The sequence below is a fragment of the Eucyclogobius newberryi genome, unplaced genomic scaffold, assembly GCF_026437365.1.
Source record: "Eucyclogobius newberryi isolate DKJ021-1_F unplaced genomic scaffold, fEucNew1.0.hap1 SCAF_19, whole genome shotgun sequence".
Classification (NCBI taxonomy): Eukaryota; Metazoa; Chordata; class Actinopteri; order Gobiiformes; family Gobiidae; genus Eucyclogobius; species Eucyclogobius newberryi.
In genome coordinates this window covers 14411522-14435130 of record NW_027315823.1, presented here as the reverse complement: position 1 = coordinate 14435130, position 23609 = coordinate 14411522, and the positions used below count along the sequence as shown (strand labels likewise).

Below are 23609 nucleotides of genomic sequence, written 5' to 3'. Positions count from 1 at the left end.
GAACAGTCGTCTTACCCGGAGATCGTCACGTTATCCCGTCGCAATACTGACCTAACCTAATACTGATGTGCAATTCTGTCGTATGTGCAATTGCTGTTGGAATTCATGTGCAATTCATGTGCAATTACTGTGAAATTCATGTGCAATTCATGTGCTGTCGTGACACATATTCATGTGCAATTACTGTCGTGATCACATGACATGGTATTTATGTATTTATTTGTCTATCGGAGTTTTTGTTTATTTATAGGAGATCTTCTACTGAAAGTGTTTTTCAGACTTCCTATAAGTGATCTGTTCTTCTGTATCTATCTCTGTATCTACCTGCGTTGCACCAATGAAATTTCCCCATGTGGGACAATAAAGGAATATCTTATCTTATCTTATCTTATATTCCCTGTGAAAAGATAAAGCCCAGTCCCACTGAAACTAGTCTGAAACTTGCTGTGCTAAATGTCAGATCCTTATGTAACAAATCTCTCTTAATTAATAATTTCATTTCTTCTTATAATCTTGATTTTATGTTTTTAACTGAAACATGGCTTGACAAAAACACAGGAAATGTAGTTCTGATAGAATCTGCTCCACCTAACTTTAAGTTTGAATCTGAAACACGAGAAAACAAAAAAGGGGTGGAGTCTGTGCTGTCTTTAGAGATTAAATAATTATCCGCAGGTTGTCTTTTGGGGTGTTTTCATCATTTGAGTATGTATCCTTTAAAATGGAGCTAAAACGGTCTCCATCCATTCTCTTCATTGTTTTATACAAGCCTCCCCAGCACTGCCAAAGTTTTATTGATGATTTTACTGAGATGCTTTCAGTCATATGCACAGACTTTGATGGTTTGGTCATTACAGGTGATTTCAATGTGCATGTTGATAATATTTGTGACAGAAACGTTAAAGAGCTTGATGCTGTCCTTGAAACCTTCAGTCTTACTCAGCATGTGAGAGGCCCCACCCACAGCAAAGGACACACTCTAGATCTCATAATTACAAAGGGGGTAAATATTTCAAATGTTAATGTGATCGATGTTGCTCTGTCTGATCATTTCTGTGTCTTCTTTGACCTGTCTGTTTCTCCCAAACCACCGGTTGGTCCTGCAGTTGTTCAGAGGAGACACATAAGTGATGGCACAGGTGCACTGTTTATGGAAATGATAAACTTTGAAAATGTCTCATGTTCTAATGTAAATGATTTGTTGAACTCTGTTACTTCTAGTGTTTTGAATGTTCTGGACACCATCGCCCCTATAAAGGCTAAAATGGTTAAAAATAAGCAGAAGGCGCCGTGGAGAAATGATGATTCGGTCAGGGCACAGAAAAGGGAGTGCCGCAGGGCCGAACGGAAATGGCGCAAGTCAAAGCTCCAGGTTCAAAAAGAGATTTACAAAGAAAAGCTGAACATGTACAACCTAATCTTATGTAGAACTAGGGAAAGATATTTTTCTGAAATAATTGGAAGCTGCAGTAACAACTCGTGTGTCCTGTTTGCCACAGTAAACAGATTAACAAACCCTCCAGCTCAGCTGCCGTTAGAACTCATTTCCACATCCAAGTGTAATGAGTTTGCATTATTCTTTAATGACAAAGTTCAGGGCATTAAAAATGCTATAAATCCCACAATGCAAAAAATTACCCTAAAACCACCAAGACACTTAGAGCTAACTCACTTTGCACCAGTAACTGACAAAACTGTCCATGAGATCATCACCAGTCTGAGTTCATCTACATGCTGCCTTGATGTGTTACCCACCAGATTTCTAAAGTCTGTGCTGAACAGTTTGTTAGCACCATTCACTCACATAGTTAACATGTCGCTTCAATCTGGAACATTCCCAATGTCTTTGAAAACTGCAGTCATAAAGCCTCTCCTAAAGAAGAGCAGTCTTGATGCCGCAGTACTTAGTCATTACCGGCCCATCTCTAATCTGCCATTTTTGGGCAAAGTCCTTGAAAAGGTTGTTTACCAACAGCTCACAGATTTCCTCTTAATAAACAACTCATTTGATGTTTTTCAGTCAGGTTTTAGACCTCATCACAGCACTGAGACTGCTCTTGTCAAGGTGACAAATGACATCCGCCTGAACACTGACACGGGCAAAGCCTCAGTCTTAATTCTGTTAGATCTGAGTGCTGCTTTTGACACTGTCGATCATGGGATCCTCTTACAGAGACTTGAGGACTGGGTGGGCATCACTGGCACTGCCCTAAATGGTTAAGGTCCTATCTGGAAGACAGGAAGTACTTTGTTGAAATTGGTAGCTGTGTCTCAGACCACATGACCCTGACCTGTGGAGTGCCCCAAGGGTCAGTCCTGGGTCCCCTTCTGTTCAACCTCTACATGCTGCCGTTAGGTCAGTTGATACGCAGTGAAAATGTGTCCTATCACAATTATGCAGACGACACTCAGATCTATGTTTCACTATCGGCAGGTGAAGATGGACCAGTAGATTCACTCTGTCACTGCATCCAACAGATCAGTGTGTGGATGCAAAACAACTTTCTCCAGCTGAACTCAGACAAGACTGAAATAATCGTTTTTGGCCCACAGAAACAAAGAGAAAGTGTTAGCGGTCACCTTCAGAGTCTCGCTCTAAAACCTACAAACCAAATTAGAAATCTGGGGGTAATAATGGACTCAGACTTGAACTTCAATTGCCACGTCAAATCAATAACATCAGCAGCTTTTTACCATCTAAAAAACATTGCCAAAATCAAAAATATACTGTCAAAACCAGATTTAGAGAGACTTATCCATGCGTTTGTCTCCAGTAGATTAGACTACTTTAACGGCCTGCTCACTGGCCTCTCCAAACGAGCTGTAAAACAGCTGCAGTACATCCAGAACGCTGCTGCTCGGGTCCTGACTAGAACCAGGAAGTACAATCACATTAGTCCTGTTCTCAGGTCTCTGCACTGGCTCCCTGTGGCTCAGAGAATAGACTTTAAAGCAGCTCTGCTTGTGTACAAGTCTCTCCATGGCCTAGCACCAAAGTACATCTTGGATATGTTAGTGCCATATGAACCATCTCGGACTCTGAGGACCTCAGGGACCGGCCTCCTGCTGGTGCCCAGAGTCAGGACAAAACATGGGGAATCTGCGTTTCAGTTTTATGCAGCTAAAATCTGGAACAGTCTTCCTGAAGATGTGAGACAGGCTTCTACTCTGACAATGTTCAAATCTAAGCTAAAAACAGTTTTGTTTAACTGCGCATATGACTGAAACATTTTTTTCTTTGCACTCTTCTCTTTTGTTTGTGATTTTATTAGTTTAGAAAATCAGTTGGATTGATAATTTTTAATTTAGTTAATTTTATTGTATTTCTGTTTCTGTAATTTCTTTGTGATTTGAATGCATTTTTCCTGCTGTGTGAAGCACTTTGAATTGCCTTGTGTATGAAATGTGCTCTACAAATAAACTTGCCTTGCCTTGCCTTGCCTTTATAGAGGAACTAACGGAGGTATAGTCTTTATTAGAATTACATCTATATATTTGAGGGTGGCCTGTAACATCAATGCATTTGCTTTTATGGCTTTATATTCTTATTTACTGTCCCTAACCCACTTCAAAATAATAGTATTCAAGTTTAATCAAGTACAAATAAGTTGTCCAAAAAATTAGGAGAAGTAAATTTGGGTCATATGACATTTTTTTTTCAAAAAGGCCAATATGTTCTAGGTTTAGAGTATTAATTCCAGTGGATGGGGCCCTCATTATATATGATATTTCATTAGTTTATGCGTTTGACAAATACAACAACTTCCAGTACAATTTTATTAATTAATTCAAATGTTACAAAGGAATGTGACAAACTACATTTCTGCTCTTGCTCATAAGAACCTCTCTTTGTGCTGTCAAATGTCAAACATCCAAACCTGACCTTTTCATTTAAAACATTTAGCTTGATAATGCCACTGCAAACTTTTGGAGTCAAAATAAAATAAGGAATGCTGATATTTGAGAAATGCAAAACGCCAGCTGCTCTGGAGGTTTGGGACCCTCATAGTTTCGGTGTATCTGGGAAGCAGCAGACACGATTAGTGAGCAGATATACTGTATGTGCTTTGCAGCAGCCTTAACAAATGGATTAAGTGTCCATGGTCTTAGTTGTAGTAATAGCAGTAATAGTATAGCAACATCAGCAGCAGTTAAAGAAGCCTAGATGATGTAGTATTAAAAGTACTATCCAACTAATCATGTAATCATGGCACCAACTAAATTTATATCATGTCATAACAACTACTCTGTATTTCACCTCCCTCCATTTATCTTGCACATCCACCAAATGAAGACTTCAGAAGACATAAACATATGTTCACTAAGCACAATGTCTTCCCCTTCAAGGCCAAGTTACTAAACGTCTCTCTGCAGCCTCACAGCTCAGACAGATGGCACTGGCGTCTCGATAACGTGGCGCTGCTTGGGCATTGCTCACTACACGCAAATATATGCACCGCTAAGCCTTCTGCAATCCTCTTGGCAGCCAGCGTCATAAAAAGCACTTTCTACATAGCCTCCATAGAGTCACAGTAGTAGTGTATATGCTCCGATTTGTCATTTGAAGCCTGCAGCTGTCTAATTAAAAACAGTGAAAAAAGCCGGGGCACTTTCAGAGGCAGATAGTGAGGGTGACAGGCACGGAGAGACACACTTGGTTCTTTATCCCGGAGAAAGAGTGAATCACCGACGCCTGCCGTTGCCACGATAAGCCTGAACCAGTCAATGGGAAAGGAACGTGATGCTGCACACTAAAGTTGCATAATAGCATCATATGTGTGAAGGATGACACAAACCCTGAATTCCATCTGTAAAAGCCACTGAATGTTTATTTCCAATAGCTCTCGAACTTTTTCCTCACCAAGTCATTGTTAAAGAGATTTTAGCCAAGAACTTACCCAAAGGAACACAAAAATGTGGTTGAAATTTGACACAGGGTGAAGTTAGCTGCCTACTAAGGAAGCACAATCCAATATGTTTCCTATAAATTATAATTGATTGTGTTATCAAATGAGAAGAGTTTGATTATTGATTGACTCTTACCTACTAGCTTGATGTCATTGTGCGTAGTAATTGACCTTTTTATTTTTTTGCCCAGAGAAAACAGGGTGAGTCGATGGACTATTCAAATACCCCGAAAATACACACCATCACAGAGACTTACAGACCATTTTCCTGGACAGGGAGCGTAGTCCACAGACCAGCAGCCCTCATAGACGAAGCCATTTTGCCATAATTCTAGAGGTTCTCCACGTAACAACTGCATTTTGGGGATTTTAAAGGTCCCATATTATTCTTGTTGTGTTATCCAACATTTCACAACAGCAAATAATCTAAGCGCATGTACGATTTTGAGGTGTTGAATCTTACACTTGTATTAGATGTCTGACGTCCTCTGCTGACCACATGACCAGATAAACTCTGTGCAGTGAACCATTTTTAAGCACATTTGTTTGAACTTGAAAATATATTTATTTGTTTTCCCTTTTAATTCCTCCAGTGTGTGGTCTTGTTGATTGAAAGGGACAATGTTACAAAAGTGTACCAGACGTGCAAAAATACAAACAGTCGAATGTTATTAGTATAGTTTTTTATTGGCAAATGGTAAACAAGTTTTTGCCAGTTTTTGCCTGGCTTTGCGCAGCGTTTGCAGCTCGGAGACTAAGTCCGTCTTTCTAATGGCTTGTTTTTATTTGGTTCACCGCGTAAGCCATATAGGAATCGTTTTGTTACTATATTCATCATCCTTGTGTCAGTAAGATGCCTGCTATATTGACTTCGCTTTTATCCTCCACATCATTTATTCATCCGTGTATACATGCTGTATATGTATAGGAGCGTTGTGCTGTTATATAGACTTACATATGCCTCCTGTTTCCTGTTTTGTCTTGTGGTGTTTAAAGATTCAGCTTCAGTGCTTTATGTTGGTTTGAATGTTCTCCATTAGTGTTTTATACGCCACAGCGTCCTAGGATTTTACTGACCAAGTGTGTGCATCTTTAACATCCATCTTATCACACGTATGCGCTTACATGTTCACATAGGAGAATGAAATATGAACTTTCCAAAGCAGGTTTATTCAATAGCGCTATGTTGAGTTTGTTTTTCATGGGTATTTGACTGCTTACTCACACTCTTCTTCAGAGTGTTATGTGATGTTGCTGTGATGTGTCATGTCAGCTGATTCGCACAGGCTTTGGTGCCGTCTTCTTACTGTAGAGGCAGGATGACAGCGCCATGCAGTCTCATGACTTCTTTAGGACAGTATCTTAAGTGTGCCAGAGTAAAATGGCCCCCTCATCCCAATTTATAACCCCATAATGTGTCCATAATGTGGTTCTCTCTCTTACAATGATCAGAAATGACCAATTTGAGTTGTTCTTGTTCTGCTTTGTGTTTTGTTGCCCTCACTTTTAGTTAATGGTCAAGCCCTCTACCACCTGAGCCACTACTACCCAGTTTGTCACAGATTTAGTCATGTACAGTAAAATACCGTATTTTTCGGACTATAAGTCGCAACATTTTCATAGTTTTGGCCAGGTTGCGACTTATATTTATACTTATATACTTGTGATACTATTTGATTTTTCACACTTGCACCCGCATTTCATACTCCAGTGCAGCTTATACATGTTTTTTTCTTCTCTTTTTTGCATTTTTTGTCTTGTGCGACTTATAGTCCGGAAGATACGGCAGAGCATTTTACATGTGCCGCTGACCATTCTAACCACGACTTGTCCTCTTGTTCTCAGATGAAACTTCATTTGAAGCCGGGATCAAGGTTCAGATCCACACTCAAGAGGAGCCCCCGTTTATCGACCAGCTGGGGTTTGGAGTGGCTCCGGGCTTCCAGACATTTGTTTCGTGTCAGGAGCAGAGGGTAAGTCCACACGCAACATTACAACACGGAGCTATCGCACTTCCTAAGCGGTTTCGTTTGCTTTCGTAACACACAAGACAGCAAAAAGCAGGTCGAAACGGAAAATAATATTTTTACCAAATGCTGACTGGATCCTGTGATAAACCACCTTATTTCCGGTAGGGGTTGGAATCTGTGGGTGTTTCACTTTTGTTTTTCCGTATAATGCACTTTGTATCAAAGGCAGCCTGCACTGGGCATGGTTTTAACACTTTTACGCCTTAACTACATATTTAGCTGGACAAATAAAAGTCTCTGGCACTGACAGATGTTATTCCTGCTGCTGCAAACTTAAAATTATGATTATTGACAGGTCTGCATCAATTCAGAATAGTTTTCTTCGCATCAACGAATAAAAAACTATGATTTTTTCCCACCCCTATCCCAGTGATGATAACTTTATTCAGGACAAAGCTAGCACTCATTAGCATCTGTATTTTTGTGAATTGCTGAGACCTTATGACTAAAAAGTATCATTCAGGTTTCTGATATTCTCTTCAGGCCACATAATAATAACAACTTTTTTTAAATAATATTGGCCAGACAGCCTGGTTCCATCCTCTGACTCTCAATAGAAATAGAAAGAAAAATGCAATTAGTATTTATGCTAATGTCGCCATGTAATTTAATTTCTCATTTGAATCCATTTTAGAGCTTTAGTTCTATTGAATTTTAATGACCTTTCCCATTCAATATTCATCAACTGTAGATTCAGGAAATGTTTTGTTTGACCCTGAACAGCAATAAGCTGATAACCCAAAATAATAAGATGTTTCTCGTATTTTCAATATCTTAGACTCACAAGTATATTCAACTGTAGTCATACAAATTTAGAGATGATTATGATTTTAACAAGACAATCAACAAGAGGCAGATACTCTCAGTTTATAATTTGGCTCTGTTCGATATCACGTTCATACTCTCTCATAAAAAACGAATATAACGGCCTTGTAAATTGTAATTTGACAGTAAAATGCATTGTAAACTCTTGATAGTATTCCAGTGTAGCCAAGGGAAATACACAAGTACACTGGCACGACTACAGTTTGCTCTGGTGTGTTTTAGAGGACAGGATTTGAAGGCTGGAGAGACACAATTGTGGCCAAGAATGTCCTGCCGACCAAAGATTCCAAATACAATAGTTTGGCTTATAACTCATGCTTAACATGATGGAGGTCGAGAGAATGTGACAGAATTGTACTTTTTCCTTTGGCATTTACTGGGCGTATTATGCAGTTTTGTTTTGAAAGTAAAGTCAAACTAAAGTTAAACTCAAACTATTGCAAAGAACTATAATGGACCTGGTTTGATGGTGTTCTAATGCTGGGTTACGCTGACATTGGGTCTATTTTCATGGCCAGTAAAAATCAAATAACTCGAAGAATCAGATTATATTTTGGAATACAATTCATTTTAAAATAGGTCTTTTGATCTTTTCTCTTTCATTTTTGTCTTTGCCAGATTAGTTTCTCTTTTTCGCCTGTTTTTCCTTGTCAATACCAGCACAGGTGTCAACAAATAGATCACATTCTTCACAGCAGATATAACATACATATAACATATAACGTTACATTTCTATCATCTTAGAACTCCAGAAATCAGATAAGGATCAGATTTTTGGTGTGCGTGTAAACCTACTTATCCAGGTTTAGTCTGTGTTTAGTCTCCATTGTGATGTGGAGTGTGTCCTCCTAAACGTACACCGCACGTCTCTGACACCTCCTTCTAAACGTACACCGCACGTCTCTGACACCTCCTTCTAAACGCACGCCGCACGTCTCTGGCACCTCCTTCTAAACGCACGCCGCACGTCTCTGGCACCTCCTTCTAAACGCACGCCGCACGTCTCTGGCACCTCCTTCTAAACGCACGCCGCACGTCTCTGGCACCTCCTTCTAAACGCACGCCGCACGTCTCTGGCACCTCCTTCTAAACGCACGCCGCACGTCTCTGGCACCTCCTCCTAAACGTACACCGCACGTCTCTGATACCTCCTCCTAAACGTACACCGCACGTCTCTGACACCTCCTTCTAAACGCACGCCGCACGTCTCTGGCACCTCCTTCTAAACGCACGCCGCACGTCTCTGGCACCTCCTTCTAAACGCACGCCGCACGTCTCTGGCACCTCCTTCTAAACGCACGCCGCACGTCTCTGGCACCTCCTTCTAAACGCACGCCGCACGTCTCTGGCACCTCCTTCTAAACGCACGCCGCACGTCTCTGGCACCTCCTCCTAAACGTACACCGCACGTCTCTGATACCTCCTTCTAAACGTACACCGCACGTCTCTGGCACCTCCTTCTAAACGCACGCCGCACGTCTCTGGCACCTCCTTCTAAACGCACGCCGCACGTCTCTGGCACCTCCTTCTAAACGCACACCGCACTCCTCTGGCACCTCCTTCTAAACGCACGCCGCACGTCTCTGGCACCTCCTCCTAAACGCACACCGCACGTCTCTGGCACCTCCTTCAAAACGCACACCGCACTCCTCTGGCACCTCCTTCTAAACGCAAACCGCACGTCTCTGGCACCTCCTTCTAAACACACACCGCACGCCTCTGGCACCTCCTTCTAAACGCACACCGCACGTCTCTGGCACCTCCTTCTATACGCACACCGCACTCCTCTGGCACCTCCTTCTAAACGCACACCGCACGTCTCTGGCACCTCCTTCTAAACGCACACCGCACGTCTCTGGCACCTCCTTCTATACGCACACCGCACGTCTCTGGCACCTCCTTCTATACGCACACCGCACTCCTCTGGCACCTCCTTCTAAACGCACACCGCACGCCTCTGGCACCTCCATCTAAACGCACACCGCACTCCTCTGGCACCTCCTTCTAAACGCACACCGCACGCCTCTGGCACCTCCTTCTAAACGCACACCGCACGCCTCTGGCACCTCCTTCTAAACGCACACCGCACTCCTCTGGCACCTCCTTCTAAACGCACACCGCACGCCTCTGGCACCTCCTTCTAAACGCACGCGGCACTCCTCTGGCACCTCCTTCTAAACGCACACCGCACGTCTCTGGCACCTCCTTCTATACGCACACCGCACTCCTCTGGCACCTCCTTCTAAACGCACACCGCACGTCTCTGGCACCTCCTTCAAAACGCACACCGCACTCCTCTGGCACCTCCTCCTAAACGCAAACCGCACGCCTCTGGCGCCTTCTCCTAAACGCACACCGCACGTCTCTGGCACCTCCTTCTAAACGCACGCGGCACTCCTCTGGCACCTCCTTCTAAACGCACATCGCACGTCTCTGGCACCTCCTCCTAAACGCACACTGCACGTCTCTGGCACCTCCTTCTAAACGCACACCGCACGTCTCTGGCACCTCCTTCTAAACGCACATCGCACGTCTCTGGCACCTCCTTCTAAACGCACACCGCACGTCTCTGGCACCTCCTTCTAAACGCACACCGCACGTCTCTGGCACCTCCTCCTAAACGCACACTGCACGTCTCTGGCACCTCCTTCTAAACGCACACCGCACGCCTCTGGCACCTCCTTCTAAACGCACACCGCACGTCTCTGGCACCTCCTTCTAAACGCACATCGCACGTCTCTGGCACCTCCTTCTAAACGCACACCGCACGTCTCTGGCACCTCCTTCTAAACGCACACCGCACGTCTCTGGCACCTCCTTCTAAACGCAAACCGCACGCCTCTGGCACCTCCTCCTAAACGCACACCGCACTCCTCTGGCACCTCCTCCTAAACGCACACCGCACTCCTCTGGCACCTCCTCTTAAATGCACACCGCACTCCTCTGGCACCTCCTTCTAAACGCACACCGCACTCCTCTGGCACCTCCTTCTAAACGCACACCGCACGTCTCTGGCACCTCCTCCTAAACGCACATCGCACTCCTCTGGCACCTCCTCCTAAACGCACACCGCACTCCTCTGGAACCTGCTCCTAAACGTACACCGCACTCCTCTGGCACCTCCTCCTAAACATTTAAAACATAAACGTTTTTTATTTTTTAAAGACATGCCAGCCAATCTGGACATGTCCATCCTGCCTCCTCATTCATTGAGCCATCTGGAGGACGCTCTTGTAAATTATAGTGTTCAGAGAGATACTTGAACTCAAACATCTTATAATTCATGCTGCTTGACCCAACATAATAACCAAAGCTTTTGTCTAAGTTTACTGACGACAGTATTGAATAATAAGACATAACATTATGACTATAATAAGGTGAAGAGCAGATACATCATGACACCAGGTTGTGAGTTGCCAGTGGTTGGGTTTTAGAAAATGTCATGTTTGGATGAACAAATGAATACATTTGTGGATTTGTAAGTATGTTCAATATATTTGATTCAGGTCTAAATGGTGCCAGTCTGTGATGCAGTGGTTTAAGGGGACATATTATGCACAATCAACTTTTAATCTTGTTATAATGGTGTTTCCTCATCATTCATCTACTTTAAGTGGTATTTTGATTGATTGATTGATTGATTGATTGATTGATTGATTCATTCATTCATTCATTCATTCATTCATTCATTCATGTTTGACTAATCCTGTATTGAGAAAATTCCTGTTTTCACCTACCCCTTATCTCCGCCTACAGTTGGAAAATAAGTACAATGATACAGATACCTCCCAATGAAACTAACCTGCACTTGTTTGAGTGCATTTTTACTTTGATCATGAGGCTTTGTAGTGCAATAGACAGAGCATTAAATGCTCTGCCTATTGCACTCATTCATTCCATTTCTGTTTGTTTGCTTTGTTTTTCATTTGGTCTTTGGACTTTTGCGCAGTGGTCCTTGGATTTATATTGTACATACAGTAGATTCAACTATTATTATTCTTTCAAATAGCTTTTGGGTTGAGGATGACACTCAGTAAGTGTTCACCCTATGACCAGATGGTAGCCATTTCCCAAAACTCACATTGCCATTGTGCCCTTGGCTGAGACACTCTCACACTTATAAACGTATATTAGGCTCCTCCACAGGAAGGCAATCTGGCATAAAAATCGGTCATTAAAAAAAAAGAGTCTGTGAGAGTGTGTTCTCAAAGTTACTATTGAAAACTTCAGTACAAAAGCAGGGAGCATTTATTCTATTATCGTTGCTCCTCTTTGTTTCTCTGTTACGGCTGTTAATTAGCTCTGGGGGTGAAAACATTACAAAAAACAGCAGAATGACGGATATTTACAAAGAGTTTGACACACTTTCCGTAGCCTCTGTCTCCACTGTCTCACTCCACTTAACCAAGGGCCAATTGAGGTCACCAGCGTCTCATGATTTGTTTTTTCCTGCTCGGCCATTAAACATGTCCTAGGGAAGTAATTAAAGATGTACAAAAACTGTGCTTCTACTTTGAATTAAAGAAAACAACAAATAGTGTAATTAAAATAACTGCACTATTTTTGGGATAATGGCCATTTCGACTGGCCATGGTTCAGACCGGTTCACGTTGGACGCTTCATCTCAGGACACTTTCTTAATTAATAAAATCTATGTTGTACCTGAATTATACTTTTTCTTCATATAGCAATCAGCAAATCATAAAAAAGACATTTCATAATTCAAATGTTGCGTTGCTGTGAGACGTGGCTTCCGGTTTATCGTTTCACTTTTCTGTGTGTCTACGGCGCACGTTCACCTTTTTTCTAGACACGTTATGCACTGGAAAAATATTGTCATGTGTCATGCGTCGATAAACAGGAAACCGCTGTTGCTGCTTTGTTTTGTGAGTCTGTCGGTACAATGCAGTCCAAAATGAGCCAGTCAAAAAGTGGCTTTTGTCTGGAAGCACTTATTGATGCGGCACCAGAGCTGGCTCTATCTGTGAGGCAATGTGCAAAATTTAAACATCATTTTTAAAATTTTGGTGAACTTGCATGCATCAGTTTGTCTCATTAATGGTCATTTCACAAGGGCTTTTTGTCGTTAAAGACGGGGTATTATGTTAAATCAACTTTCTGTCGTTTTCTACCATCTCATCAGAAACATGTCTGAAGTGGTTTTAAATGTTCGAGTGGCTAGAGTTGTTTCAGAGACAGGCTGCCATCTGAGAAAGAGTGCTTTGTTTGTTTACACCATTTTACCAAGGACTATAATCTTTAACAAAAGCTTAGATAGCTAAGAGAGGGAAGGCAAGGCAAGTTTATTTGTAGAGCACAATTTGTACACAAGGCAATTCAAAGTGCTTCACACACAGGAAAAAATGCATTGAAATCACAAAAACTTAATTTCTATTCATTCAATTTAACAATTTTAGGTTTTATATAATACCAATCACCATATATATATATGAAAAAGAATATTATATTATATACTATACTACTGCCATTTTCAACCATCTGCAATTATCTTAAATAGCCAAAGACGTACAACTCTTAAAACTCGTGCTTATTCCACATATTTAAATACATTATTTGACAATACTTATTACAATACTTATTTTTCGTATTTAATGCTAATCGTTTTGTTTTGAGATAGCCCAACTGCTAAATATGTGGATTAGAAAATGATGCTCTAATGAAAAAAAATCACAACATCTCAACATTGTGTTTGTGATGTTTATTATAAACTGATACTTTTGCTGTTTTTAATTCAAAGTCTCCTTTACAAATGTTTAATAGTATGGTCTCAAAGGAGAAAAAGAAAAGCCACAGTGCGTCTCAAAGTGCCGTAGTGGACCGCTCCAGTGATGAGGGCAATGACTGATCTACATCCGCCCATTATTGATTGTCACAGACTGCAGCTCATGTGCAGGAGGTTTATGTTGCACTTGACTTTGGGACTCGTCCTTGAGGAGGAAAAGAGGAGCAAATCTGTGCTCTATAATTCTGCTGATGAAAAGTGGACATTCATACTGTATTGTGCATTAGCCCATTGGCATGCTTATTCTCATGACTCTATCTATGGCATGGAGCAAAAACACAAATATTTACAATAGAAAAAAACAATGCAATACTATTTTAGTAAAGTAAGAATTGATTTTAAATATTATTATGTATTTTTTTATTATTATTATGAGTAATATGCACTTATACATCGATGGGTGTTTCACATACAGTAATACCTCTAAAGCTGTGTCTCTATTTGAGCGCTCAGACTGTAAGTGAAACTCATCACCACCACGGTTAGTACGAACACGTAAATGTCTATGCCAGGAGTGGGCAGTTATTTGTCCCATGGGGCCACATGAGAAACAAACTGCCTTTAGTTATAACATCAATAACGTTTTTAGCACTGACACGTGCTGGTGTACAATGCAGTGCTACCAATTCCTGATCTGCCTTGATTTCAGTCACTTCTCTTGCATGTGTTTCAAAAGTCTGACATTTTTGTTGTCACACATGCCAGTTTGTCCCATTTCAGTCCCAGCATGTCCATGTCCATTTACCTCCGTGAACATATCTCTCCCTGTCGTGGTCCCTTTCCCTCAACACTCTTGTGCTTGTTTTGTCTCGTAATACCGACTCAAATTGTTATCCTTAAACACAGCGATCTGCTCTCCGCAAACTAAACACGCAGCTTTACCTCTGACTTCAGTAAATAAATACTTCACAGTCCATTTTCTCTTGAAAACCCTGCATTCAGCAGAACTACCTTTTTGTTCACTTGAGCGGACATTTTTGAGTCAACTTACTTGAGCTTGAGATTAGGGGGTCGTGTTGAAACAACACGATTCTATCACGTTAGTTCGCTCAGGCTGGAGGCGACGAGAGCTCTGCCCCGCGCATAATATGTGTCTGAATGAAAGATAATAAGCTTAACATTTACACCAGCCCGGTAGTGTCAGCTCCAGGTGAGGCCGGTGAGGGGCGTCTATGCCCCGGGTCACTAAGAGGCGGAGATCCGGTCCGGACGAGCGCCGTCTCGTCCAGAACCTCTGATGTGAGACTTTGGAGTGAACAGTGTGCGGCCCCTGTCCCGGGCCCCTGTCCCGGGCCCCTGTGCAGCCTCAGTTAGAGATGAGCTGGTTTGAGTTTGCCTCTCTCTCTCACATCACCATGTGTGAGATCAATCGTGACTCGTGATGTCTGTTTTACTTTGACTTCTTAAAGTGCAAAAAGAGGAACGTAAAGGTTTATGCACGTAAGGTCCATCAGCCAATCACATCGCAGTATTGTTTCATGCAGGAGTCCAGTGTGTGATGTTCTGATCAGAACAAACATTTATATTGTAATTCACTTTTAATAGAGCAATAAAACATTTAAATTTATTTAAAAAGCATCATTAGACTATTTGTTATAAATTATAATAAATTGATAGTGAAAAATAACCAGACATATTAAAATTACGTCTGTTATAGAATAATACTATATATTTTTATACAAAAGTGGCAAAGTTGCAGAAACGCAGTCTCTTCACTATAGCTAGGTTTGGATCTTCACTTCTCGTTCTGTTCATTCTCTGGGAATAATATGTTTGCACTGTTTTATCAGTGTTAATTGTTAATCAAGCAATGCTTATGCCATTTGTTTAATTTAATATAACTTGTTTTGTCACTTTGGCAAGCAGGAACAGTTGGGAGCTGTAAAAGATGAATTAGTAAGGATAACTATTATTTTTACATTTTCAGTTAAAATGAATCAATTTGACCATAATTATTTTTCATAGCCAATATTGTATTGAGTAATTAAGTACACTAATGTATTAATAACTGGATTTAATCATTTTCTCCTGGCACAGTTTCATCACATCATCATTTTATAGCATTACAACCTCAACATTTTACTCTTACTTTAGCCGGCTGGACCACATTAAAATGCACCAGAAGACCCAAAAAAGGTCTGAAAATCTCTGGGGGAGGGCCCCCAGACCCCCCCTGTTCATTAGTTTAAACTAATGTGCTAATGTGGCTGTCGACCCTTAACGCCCACAAATACGCCCAAAAACATATCTGGGATGTGTGTTATTTGTACAGGGAGTAGAGGTGATGTCAGCGGAATACCAAGTTGCATTGTGGGATTTAAGTTAGCAATATTTGAGCTTGTGAGGTGTTGAGAATAAACTAACTGGCAAATAGATGCCCTGGAGTTTTGGTTCGCTTTGTTTGCGTTGAAGAAAGTTCCCATATGTGGATTGTTTACTGACAATGGCAATAAAACTGATTCTGATGACGTGGTGAGGGGCCCCCAAAAATGTTTTCGCTTAGGGCCCCCTGAAGGCTTGGGCCGGCCCTGGTTGAGACACTTCTTTGGAATTAGCTAGGGGACCCGCAATGCAAGGTTTCAAATGGATTGTCTGTATGTTTAGTTCTCATACAACAGATATTTTTTTAAAACCTTAAGACAGTTAAATTCCATACGTACATCACAGGACGTCAAAGGGGATGTTTCGATTGATCCGCTTTGGAGCTCCACTTTACAAAAGTGAACATCCCATGACGGTCCCTCCTCCAGCACCTCTTCCTCCTCCTCCTCACAGCTGGTGTACAGTCTCAGGGTGCTGGATTTGGGGTGCACGGTGAGGTGTCTTAACATGGTGTGGTCTGTATCTCCTCCTTTGGATACCTTCACCTGCAGGGAATCGGATCACTGACAGGGCGTAGCTGTTTATTGCCCGGGACTTGTTCTTGCCATTGAGCTGGCTTCTTCTTTCTTGCATCACTCATTGTAGGAATATGGCTGTGTTTACTCTGTATTCTTTGTGGGCAATATATCAAAATTTAGATAATCAAGAAAATTATGCCAAATTTGAATATTGAGTACTGTATATTGTTTATAGTAAATGCTATAAAATAGCTGAGTAAAACTACAAATGAAAAACGTTTGGTTGTAAACCTTCAAACAAAGGTAATATTTCTGCAATTTTGTGATCCATTTTACAGATGTATCACATTTGTCGGATAATGAAACCTCAACTAATACGGATTGCCATATTATTCTCATCAATATCGCCAACCCTATTCTGAGGTCATTGAGAAATCAGATTACTCAAATCAGATTTGAACATAAATCAGAAAATGCTCAGATTCTGATGTATATATAAACATACAGCCACTGATCAGTTTACAGTCTATTAATACTTTTATTGATTCTGACCCAATACTCAACGCAGTACATTTTGAACCTGAAACCCACACCAGAACAGAGATCTAAATCAAGCCTTATAAAACAGATCGAGAATAGCATGTCCTCTCCTAGGCCTACTGTATGTAGTAATCTGCTTTAACATTAGCAGTGCGTCCTCCTGCCTCGTTGTGGGCCCTTCACAGCAGTGCATTGTGGGTGCTCCTACGCTCTGTTGGGCAAAGCTTTTGTGCTCTCATCCTGAAGCCCACTCTTCACATAACACTGACAAACAGCTGCAGCAAGGAGAGATTTTTCAGCTTTTACTGTAGAAGGACCGACCATGGTCTGCAAATAGCTCTATCAAATTCAGTGCCACTTGGAAAAAAAACATGGAATTGGTTGTGGTGCAAATATTCATAATTTGGCAGAAAATATTTGGAAAGTATTCCAAATAATGACAATGAAAATCTTGAAAGAGAATGTTGAAAGAGAATGAAACCAAATTAAATCCAACGTGATCTTGGTCATATAAAAGTGTTGTTTTTGTTTTTCAGATCTTAATAGTTACAATAGTGTACATATCCGGCGCCGGATGTGTTGCCACTAATGCACTATTGTTCAGCGCCACCATTTTAAAAACAATAACTTTCTCTAATCCACACACGTCTTATTGTTTGTGTGCTTTGTTGGCGTTTGTCACGGACGCTGTAAATAAAGCTGCGTGTTTGTGTGTTCCAGCTGACGTACCTGCCTCCTCCCTGGGGCGACTGCAAGTCCTCGGCCATGGACTCGGACTTCTTCAGCACCTACAGCATCACGGCCTGTCGCATAGACTGTGAGACGCGCTACCTGGTGGAGAACTGCAACTGCCGCATGGTGCATATGCCAGGTACCACTGCTAAAACAGTAACAATAGTAAACAGACATACATTTTCCATATAAGTAGCTGGTTTGAGTTAATTGTGTTGTTTTTTTTTTGTTTTTGTTTTTTAATCAACCCAATGATTTTCTTTTGACATTGTTGACACCCTCCAGATACCCACTTTGTGAATCACTGGTATAATATGTTGGTGTAATCCCTCATTCGTCCAGGCGTGTTCTGTGCGCCGTGCATCTCCATCTTGAAGCCTCTAATCACTCGTTTGAAGACGGTGAGGTGAAGGTTTTAAGCAGGGAGAAAAGATGGTTTGAAAGAGGAGTCAAGGAAGCTATTTTTGTTAAAAAAGAAAAACCTTCTTTAAACAGAAACGGAGGTCTAAGGTTCAATCTTCCTGTAGTCTACAATGGTATACTGAACCCCTGGAGAGGTAGAGGACCAGTACCAGGACATTTAGATGTTAATCAGGTACTCAGGGTGGTTGAGCCAGGGTCTCACAAAGACAAAGGGGGTACTAATAGCCCATTAAGATTCTGAATAGGCTCGGTAGATACAAGGGGGGAGTTTCTGTTGAAACAAACAACTCTTTCCTCTTCAGGAAGGCTCCTCCCAATGGGCTGGGCTTACCACAGAATAGTACAAATATCTTCGAGTTCTCGACCTAAATTCTTTTATTGACATCATTAATGACTCTTGGATGAGAGTCGAAACGTCTATTTTTTCTAACTGAGTCCAGATGACTACAACTGAAGCTTTTTCTACACTGGTATAATATATTAAATGTAATTAAATAAGGCCTCAATATGTTTTTTTTTTTCATATGTAGCTCAGCAAAAACCATGTGTGAAGTGTATTTGTAAAACCAGTAACAAGCCAAAGCGTTCAATATATCTGTTTTCAGTGTCCTCATCTCATACAAAATCAAATTATTAAAAAAGGCTCTGTGACACCAGAACTCTGAACTTTCCTCTGAGTCTTCTTTGTGCATCTACAGCACAAAGTAAAAGCGATTATCCCCCCGAAAATGCCTTTTCTCTTCTTTGTAAAGTCAGATTCCTCCGCTGTCCGCTGAATCGGAAAACTCTGCTCCTCTTAATGTTTGTGCAGTGATTACAGCTGGCATTTGCCCTCTGCTCCCCACATTCAATCAGGAGCACATCTCTCACAGCAAATGGGAAACTCGGCGCAGGAACATCTGGCTCGGTTTGCCCTTGGCCAACACACAACCTGGAAATACTTAGTTACATTGAGTCAGTACAGGATGATGAATGGTGCTGCTTGTGATTGGCAGAGAAGTAAGCAATGGGCTTTCATTTAAATTTGATTTAAAGTGATCATTATAACAGGAGGTGTACATTACCTAGAAAAAAAATGAGAAGCTTTCATTTGTTTTGATCATAACCAGTAAAGAACAAAAGTACATGCTTGAGTAGGGAAATTGCAGTTTCATCCATATTAGATCATTTTAGATCAAACGGCCTTTGAAATGACCATGTTCCATATAAATCTATGGGTGAGAAAAATGTCAATTGAGTTTTGCCGGTTGTGTCACGACTCAAGTACATCCAAATATTGACTAAAAAGGATGTAGCACTTTTAAAAAATCAGTTGCTGGGATACAGTTCCCTTTAACCACGCAGGGCTTAAACTAGGACGACACACCAACATGACAAGAAGAGGGTACGTGTAATGAAATCAATTATAAGATTAGATCAAATGTGTAAAGAATACGCTGATAACAGCCAGAACCACAAGCTACTGTACATTCTGTAGATCTTGTTTGGATATGATTCAAAAGTGTGTCTCGCATGACTAAATGTTTTTGTGTTGTTCACAGGAGATGCCCCCTACTGTACCCCCGAGCAGTACAAGGAGTGTGCAGATCCAGCCCTGGGTAAGGATGTATCCCAGCATGCAACTGTGAGACTTTGTGTCCGTCTGAGTGGGTGAAAAACAAAACAATATCTTAAAAAGTCCATTTTCACATTTTCAAGGTGACTGCAAAGGTATTTTTAGTGTTTCTTTGCTAAATCTCCATTGTATTTGAGCCCAGTCAGTACAGTTGCTTCATTATGTGTCATCCATTTCTTTGTGATAGTTTTTTGTCTCTTTGTTTTTTTTTTGCTTTTGCTACTGCTGTCAAAAGTATATTTCAAGTATATTTCAGGTATCCATCAATTGTTTCCTTTGTAGGGGTGCCAGGTACATAGTTTTAGAGTCGAGTGGGATGTTAGCATTGAAAATAATTTGCAATGCTTTAATGAACTCTCCGGAAACAAGTATGTGCACTTTGAGCCCTAAACCATGATGTTATAAAATGTCATGATACATTTTCACAGATTTTTTCCAAATATGAGAATTTGAGATTGATGGATTTTTTTTTTTTTAATACAGGACTTAATGCATGCTTGAAATGGGATTAAACATTTCATTAAAATCCCCCTGAAATGGGTGAAAATGAAGTAAATAAACTAGTGAGTATGCAGAAATGTTAGTCATCTAGGAGTATATTTTAAAAAAATGCATTCAGACTAAAACACAAATGTCTAGTACAGATGACTTCTTTCTGAAACCTTTTTTTTTACTATAACAAAAAAGTCCTAGACCACCACAAATATGTTCTGAAATTATTGGTTCACCAGTTCATATTTTAGTCTTTTCTAAAATGTTAATGTCCCTGGACGTGTGCTCTCAGAACAGAATCCTATACCGTATTTTCCGGACTATAAGTTGCACCAGTCAGCAAAATGCATAATAGAGAAGAAAAAAACATATATAAGTTGCACTGGAGTATCTTGGGGAAATGTATTGATAAAATACAAGACCAAGAACCGACATTTCATCTTGAAATACAATTTAAAATGATAACAGATTAGAGAACATGGTGAACAGGTGTACGTATGCTAACGTAACACCTTCAGCTACATGAGGCACAGACAGAACTGTGGTAAGTGTCTGGTATGTTAACGTAACATATGAACAGTTATTCAGATAACTATAGCATAAAGAACATGCTAACACGTTTACCAAAGCATCAGTTTTACCCCAAATCACTAAATCCACTGAATTCTTCTTCTGTGTCACTTCTGAACAACTCCACAAACTCCAGATGAAGAGGAAGTGACGATTCTTCTTCTGCGTTGCTTAGAGCCTAGAGCGCCCTCTTGTGGTTGTCAGTGTGAAAATAACAACAAAATAATGTGTTAATAATATCACATATAACTGGCTCCGGAGTATAAGTTGCACCCCGGCCAAACTATGAAAAAAGTGCGGATACGTTTTATAGACTTGTAGTCCGGAAAATACGGTACTTTTTAAACATCACAAATCTAATTGCAATTACAATACTTCACAAAAAATATCATTAGTTTATTTCCCCAAACTTTACAATATGATGTAGGTTTGTTTGTTTTACCCTTGCCATTGTTTTAAAAAGTACTCTTACACACCAGTAGTTTTAAAGTGAGTCCCGTACGATGGTCTGAAAGCTCTTTGTTAACTCTGTGTCCTCGTTCGAGCAGATAACACATAATGGTCTTCCTCCTGTTTGATGTCTGTCATCTCAGACAATACAGTCACTACTTCCTATCTGCTCATGTCTTCACATACTTTCATCTGCCTCGTTCTAAGTGACAGCCAATCTCCCTCTCAACAAGTGCACCTCTGACCGCCACTGCTCACTTTACAGAATAATTGTAGGATCTTGTGGTTTTAGTTTAGGGATTCAAAGGGATAGCAAAAAGGGTGTGGTTACCAAAACACAATAATGCTGTAGTAGTAAATAATGATCACAGTTTTGCAAAGTCATGTACTTATAGCTTCATATTGTCTGTAAGAGATAACCGAAGTCATCTTTCTCTGAGAGTCCACACTTCACTATGATTGGTTAGATCCACCTGTCTCGTGCTGCCTTTTGGTCGAGTGGTTAAGTCAGTGAGTGAGTGAGTGAGTGAGTTCAAATCCTGACTCCGACAGTTTGCTGCATGTCCCCCCTTCTCTCTCATCCCCCGTTTCACACTTTTAATAAACCCTATGGGCAACAAAATCTTTAGATCCACCTGTCTCTCACCCCGAGCCTTACAGAGGCTGACCAATAGGAAAAGAGGGAGGGGCAAAGTGTTGAGCTGCATTGCATCACAATACAATGGTTTTCACCGAAACAACATTTATTTCACTAGAGATCATTCCAATCCATCATTGTGACAGACAAGGTCCCAAAAAATCCACCATGAGCTGTTTTTATCCGCCATTATATTTTTACTACTTGAGTGGCTACACGGTGTGTGTCTGGGGCTTTGTGCCTGGGGCTTTATGTCCTCTTATGTATCCATGTATCTATGTACAAGTACAATCACAATGACAGTCGCAGCAATGGGGAATACTTGTCATCATATTTCCCAGCCCTATTGTAGTAGTCATCATCATCGTTGTTGTGGTAGTCGTGCGAGGGGTGTTTGAGGTAGTTTTCTGGACACCTTTATATATTCAAAGTAATCCTATTTGATGTCTTATTCCTTTATTTTGCAGACTTTTTGGTGGAGCGGGACAATGACTACTGCGTGTGCGAGACTCCTTGCAACTTGACGCGTTACGGCAAAGAGATGTCCTTCGTCAAGATCCCCAGCAAAGCCTCGGCAAAGTACCTGGCCAAGAAGTTCAACAAGACGGAACAGTACATCTCGTAAGTCATCGTTTGCGTTGTGAGCCATTACAGCCCTGGTCTACACAACAGTTTGAGCCAGAAGCAGGTCTGTGGTGTACTACTGTGTGACTTGGCAGTATCGTTTTTGTAAATCGTGTCAGAGCTTCAACTAAAATGACGTTGAAATAATTAGCAGTGACAGGCCTAAGGAGATAGACTGCCAATTAAGATTGTAGAGAAGGGAAGGGAATTATAATATCCCAAGCAACGGAAAAACATGCAACGACTTACAATTTTTTTGCTTTTTAACACCTTTTTGGGTTTTTTACAACAAAAACATGACAAAGTAAGTGGTTATCTTACAAAAACAGATATCATACATGAAATTGAAAGATATAAACATTTACTGATCAATGCACGTATGTTAAATTATGCTTTCTTGTGTTTTAGTCTTTCCAAAAGCTTTCCATTAAGTTGGTTTTGTTTACCCTGAGTTGTGTTGGACATATTAACAATGTTATTGAGTTTGCCCTTTCTAAATACAGACAGTGAGGAATAGCATTGGGTGAGAAAAAGAGCTATAGAGCACTCTTTGCCAATGAATAATGCGCTTTGTGTCAGGAGAGGAGATGGAACGTTAGCCCGGACACAGATTCGGTTTAATTTGTCAAGTGAACGAGAAGAACTTTCGGTTTGAATCTACTAAAAAGATCTGCCGTCGTTTGAGCATGAAGACAGCTGCTAATAGATACGTTTCTCAACTTCAATGGGTCCATGTGTAATACAAACGCAGGTTTCATAATGGCATAATAGGGTTGGAACTGTCAAAACTGTGTTGTGGGGACTGACAAAAAAAAAAAAGTGAGCAAAATGAAACAGAAAATGTGGATCGTTCAATGATTAATGGCTGAAACAATGTATTTTAGTGCTGTTTTAGTGCTCAATATTTATCACGTGCTTCTTTGCAATTGTTGGTAGTTATGTGTTACTTTTTATGTAATATAATAGGAATTGAGTTGTAGAGAGTTGAATAAGTAACTTTCTCTGAATAATTATTAGTTTGTTTTGCCGTGTATTTGATGCGGCTTATTATCTCCTGCTTTATTGTTATTTTGTCAGTGGCATAAAGTAGTTTCAATATAATTGTTTATTGCAATATTTGT

The 23609-nt window shown here is 40.8% G+C and overlaps 1 protein-coding gene across 2 annotated transcripts in view; it reads left to right on the top strand.

Annotated features, from left to right (window-relative positions):
• Window positions 1-23609, top strand: part of asic1b (acid-sensing (proton-gated) ion channel 1b) — a 321452-nt gene that overhangs the window by 285624 nt on the left and 12219 nt on the right. For both annotated transcript variants that reach the window (XM_072451819.1, XM_072451818.1), the window contains 4 exons: window positions 6753-6880; window positions 17666-17816; window positions 19642-19698; window positions 22332-22485. In XM_072451819.1, coding sequence (XP_072307920.1) covers window positions 6753-6880; window positions 17666-17816; window positions 19642-19698; window positions 22332-22485 — 490 coding nt within the window. The remainder of the gene's footprint in view (window positions 1-6752; window positions 6881-17665; window positions 17817-19641; window positions 19699-22331; window positions 22486-23609) is intronic.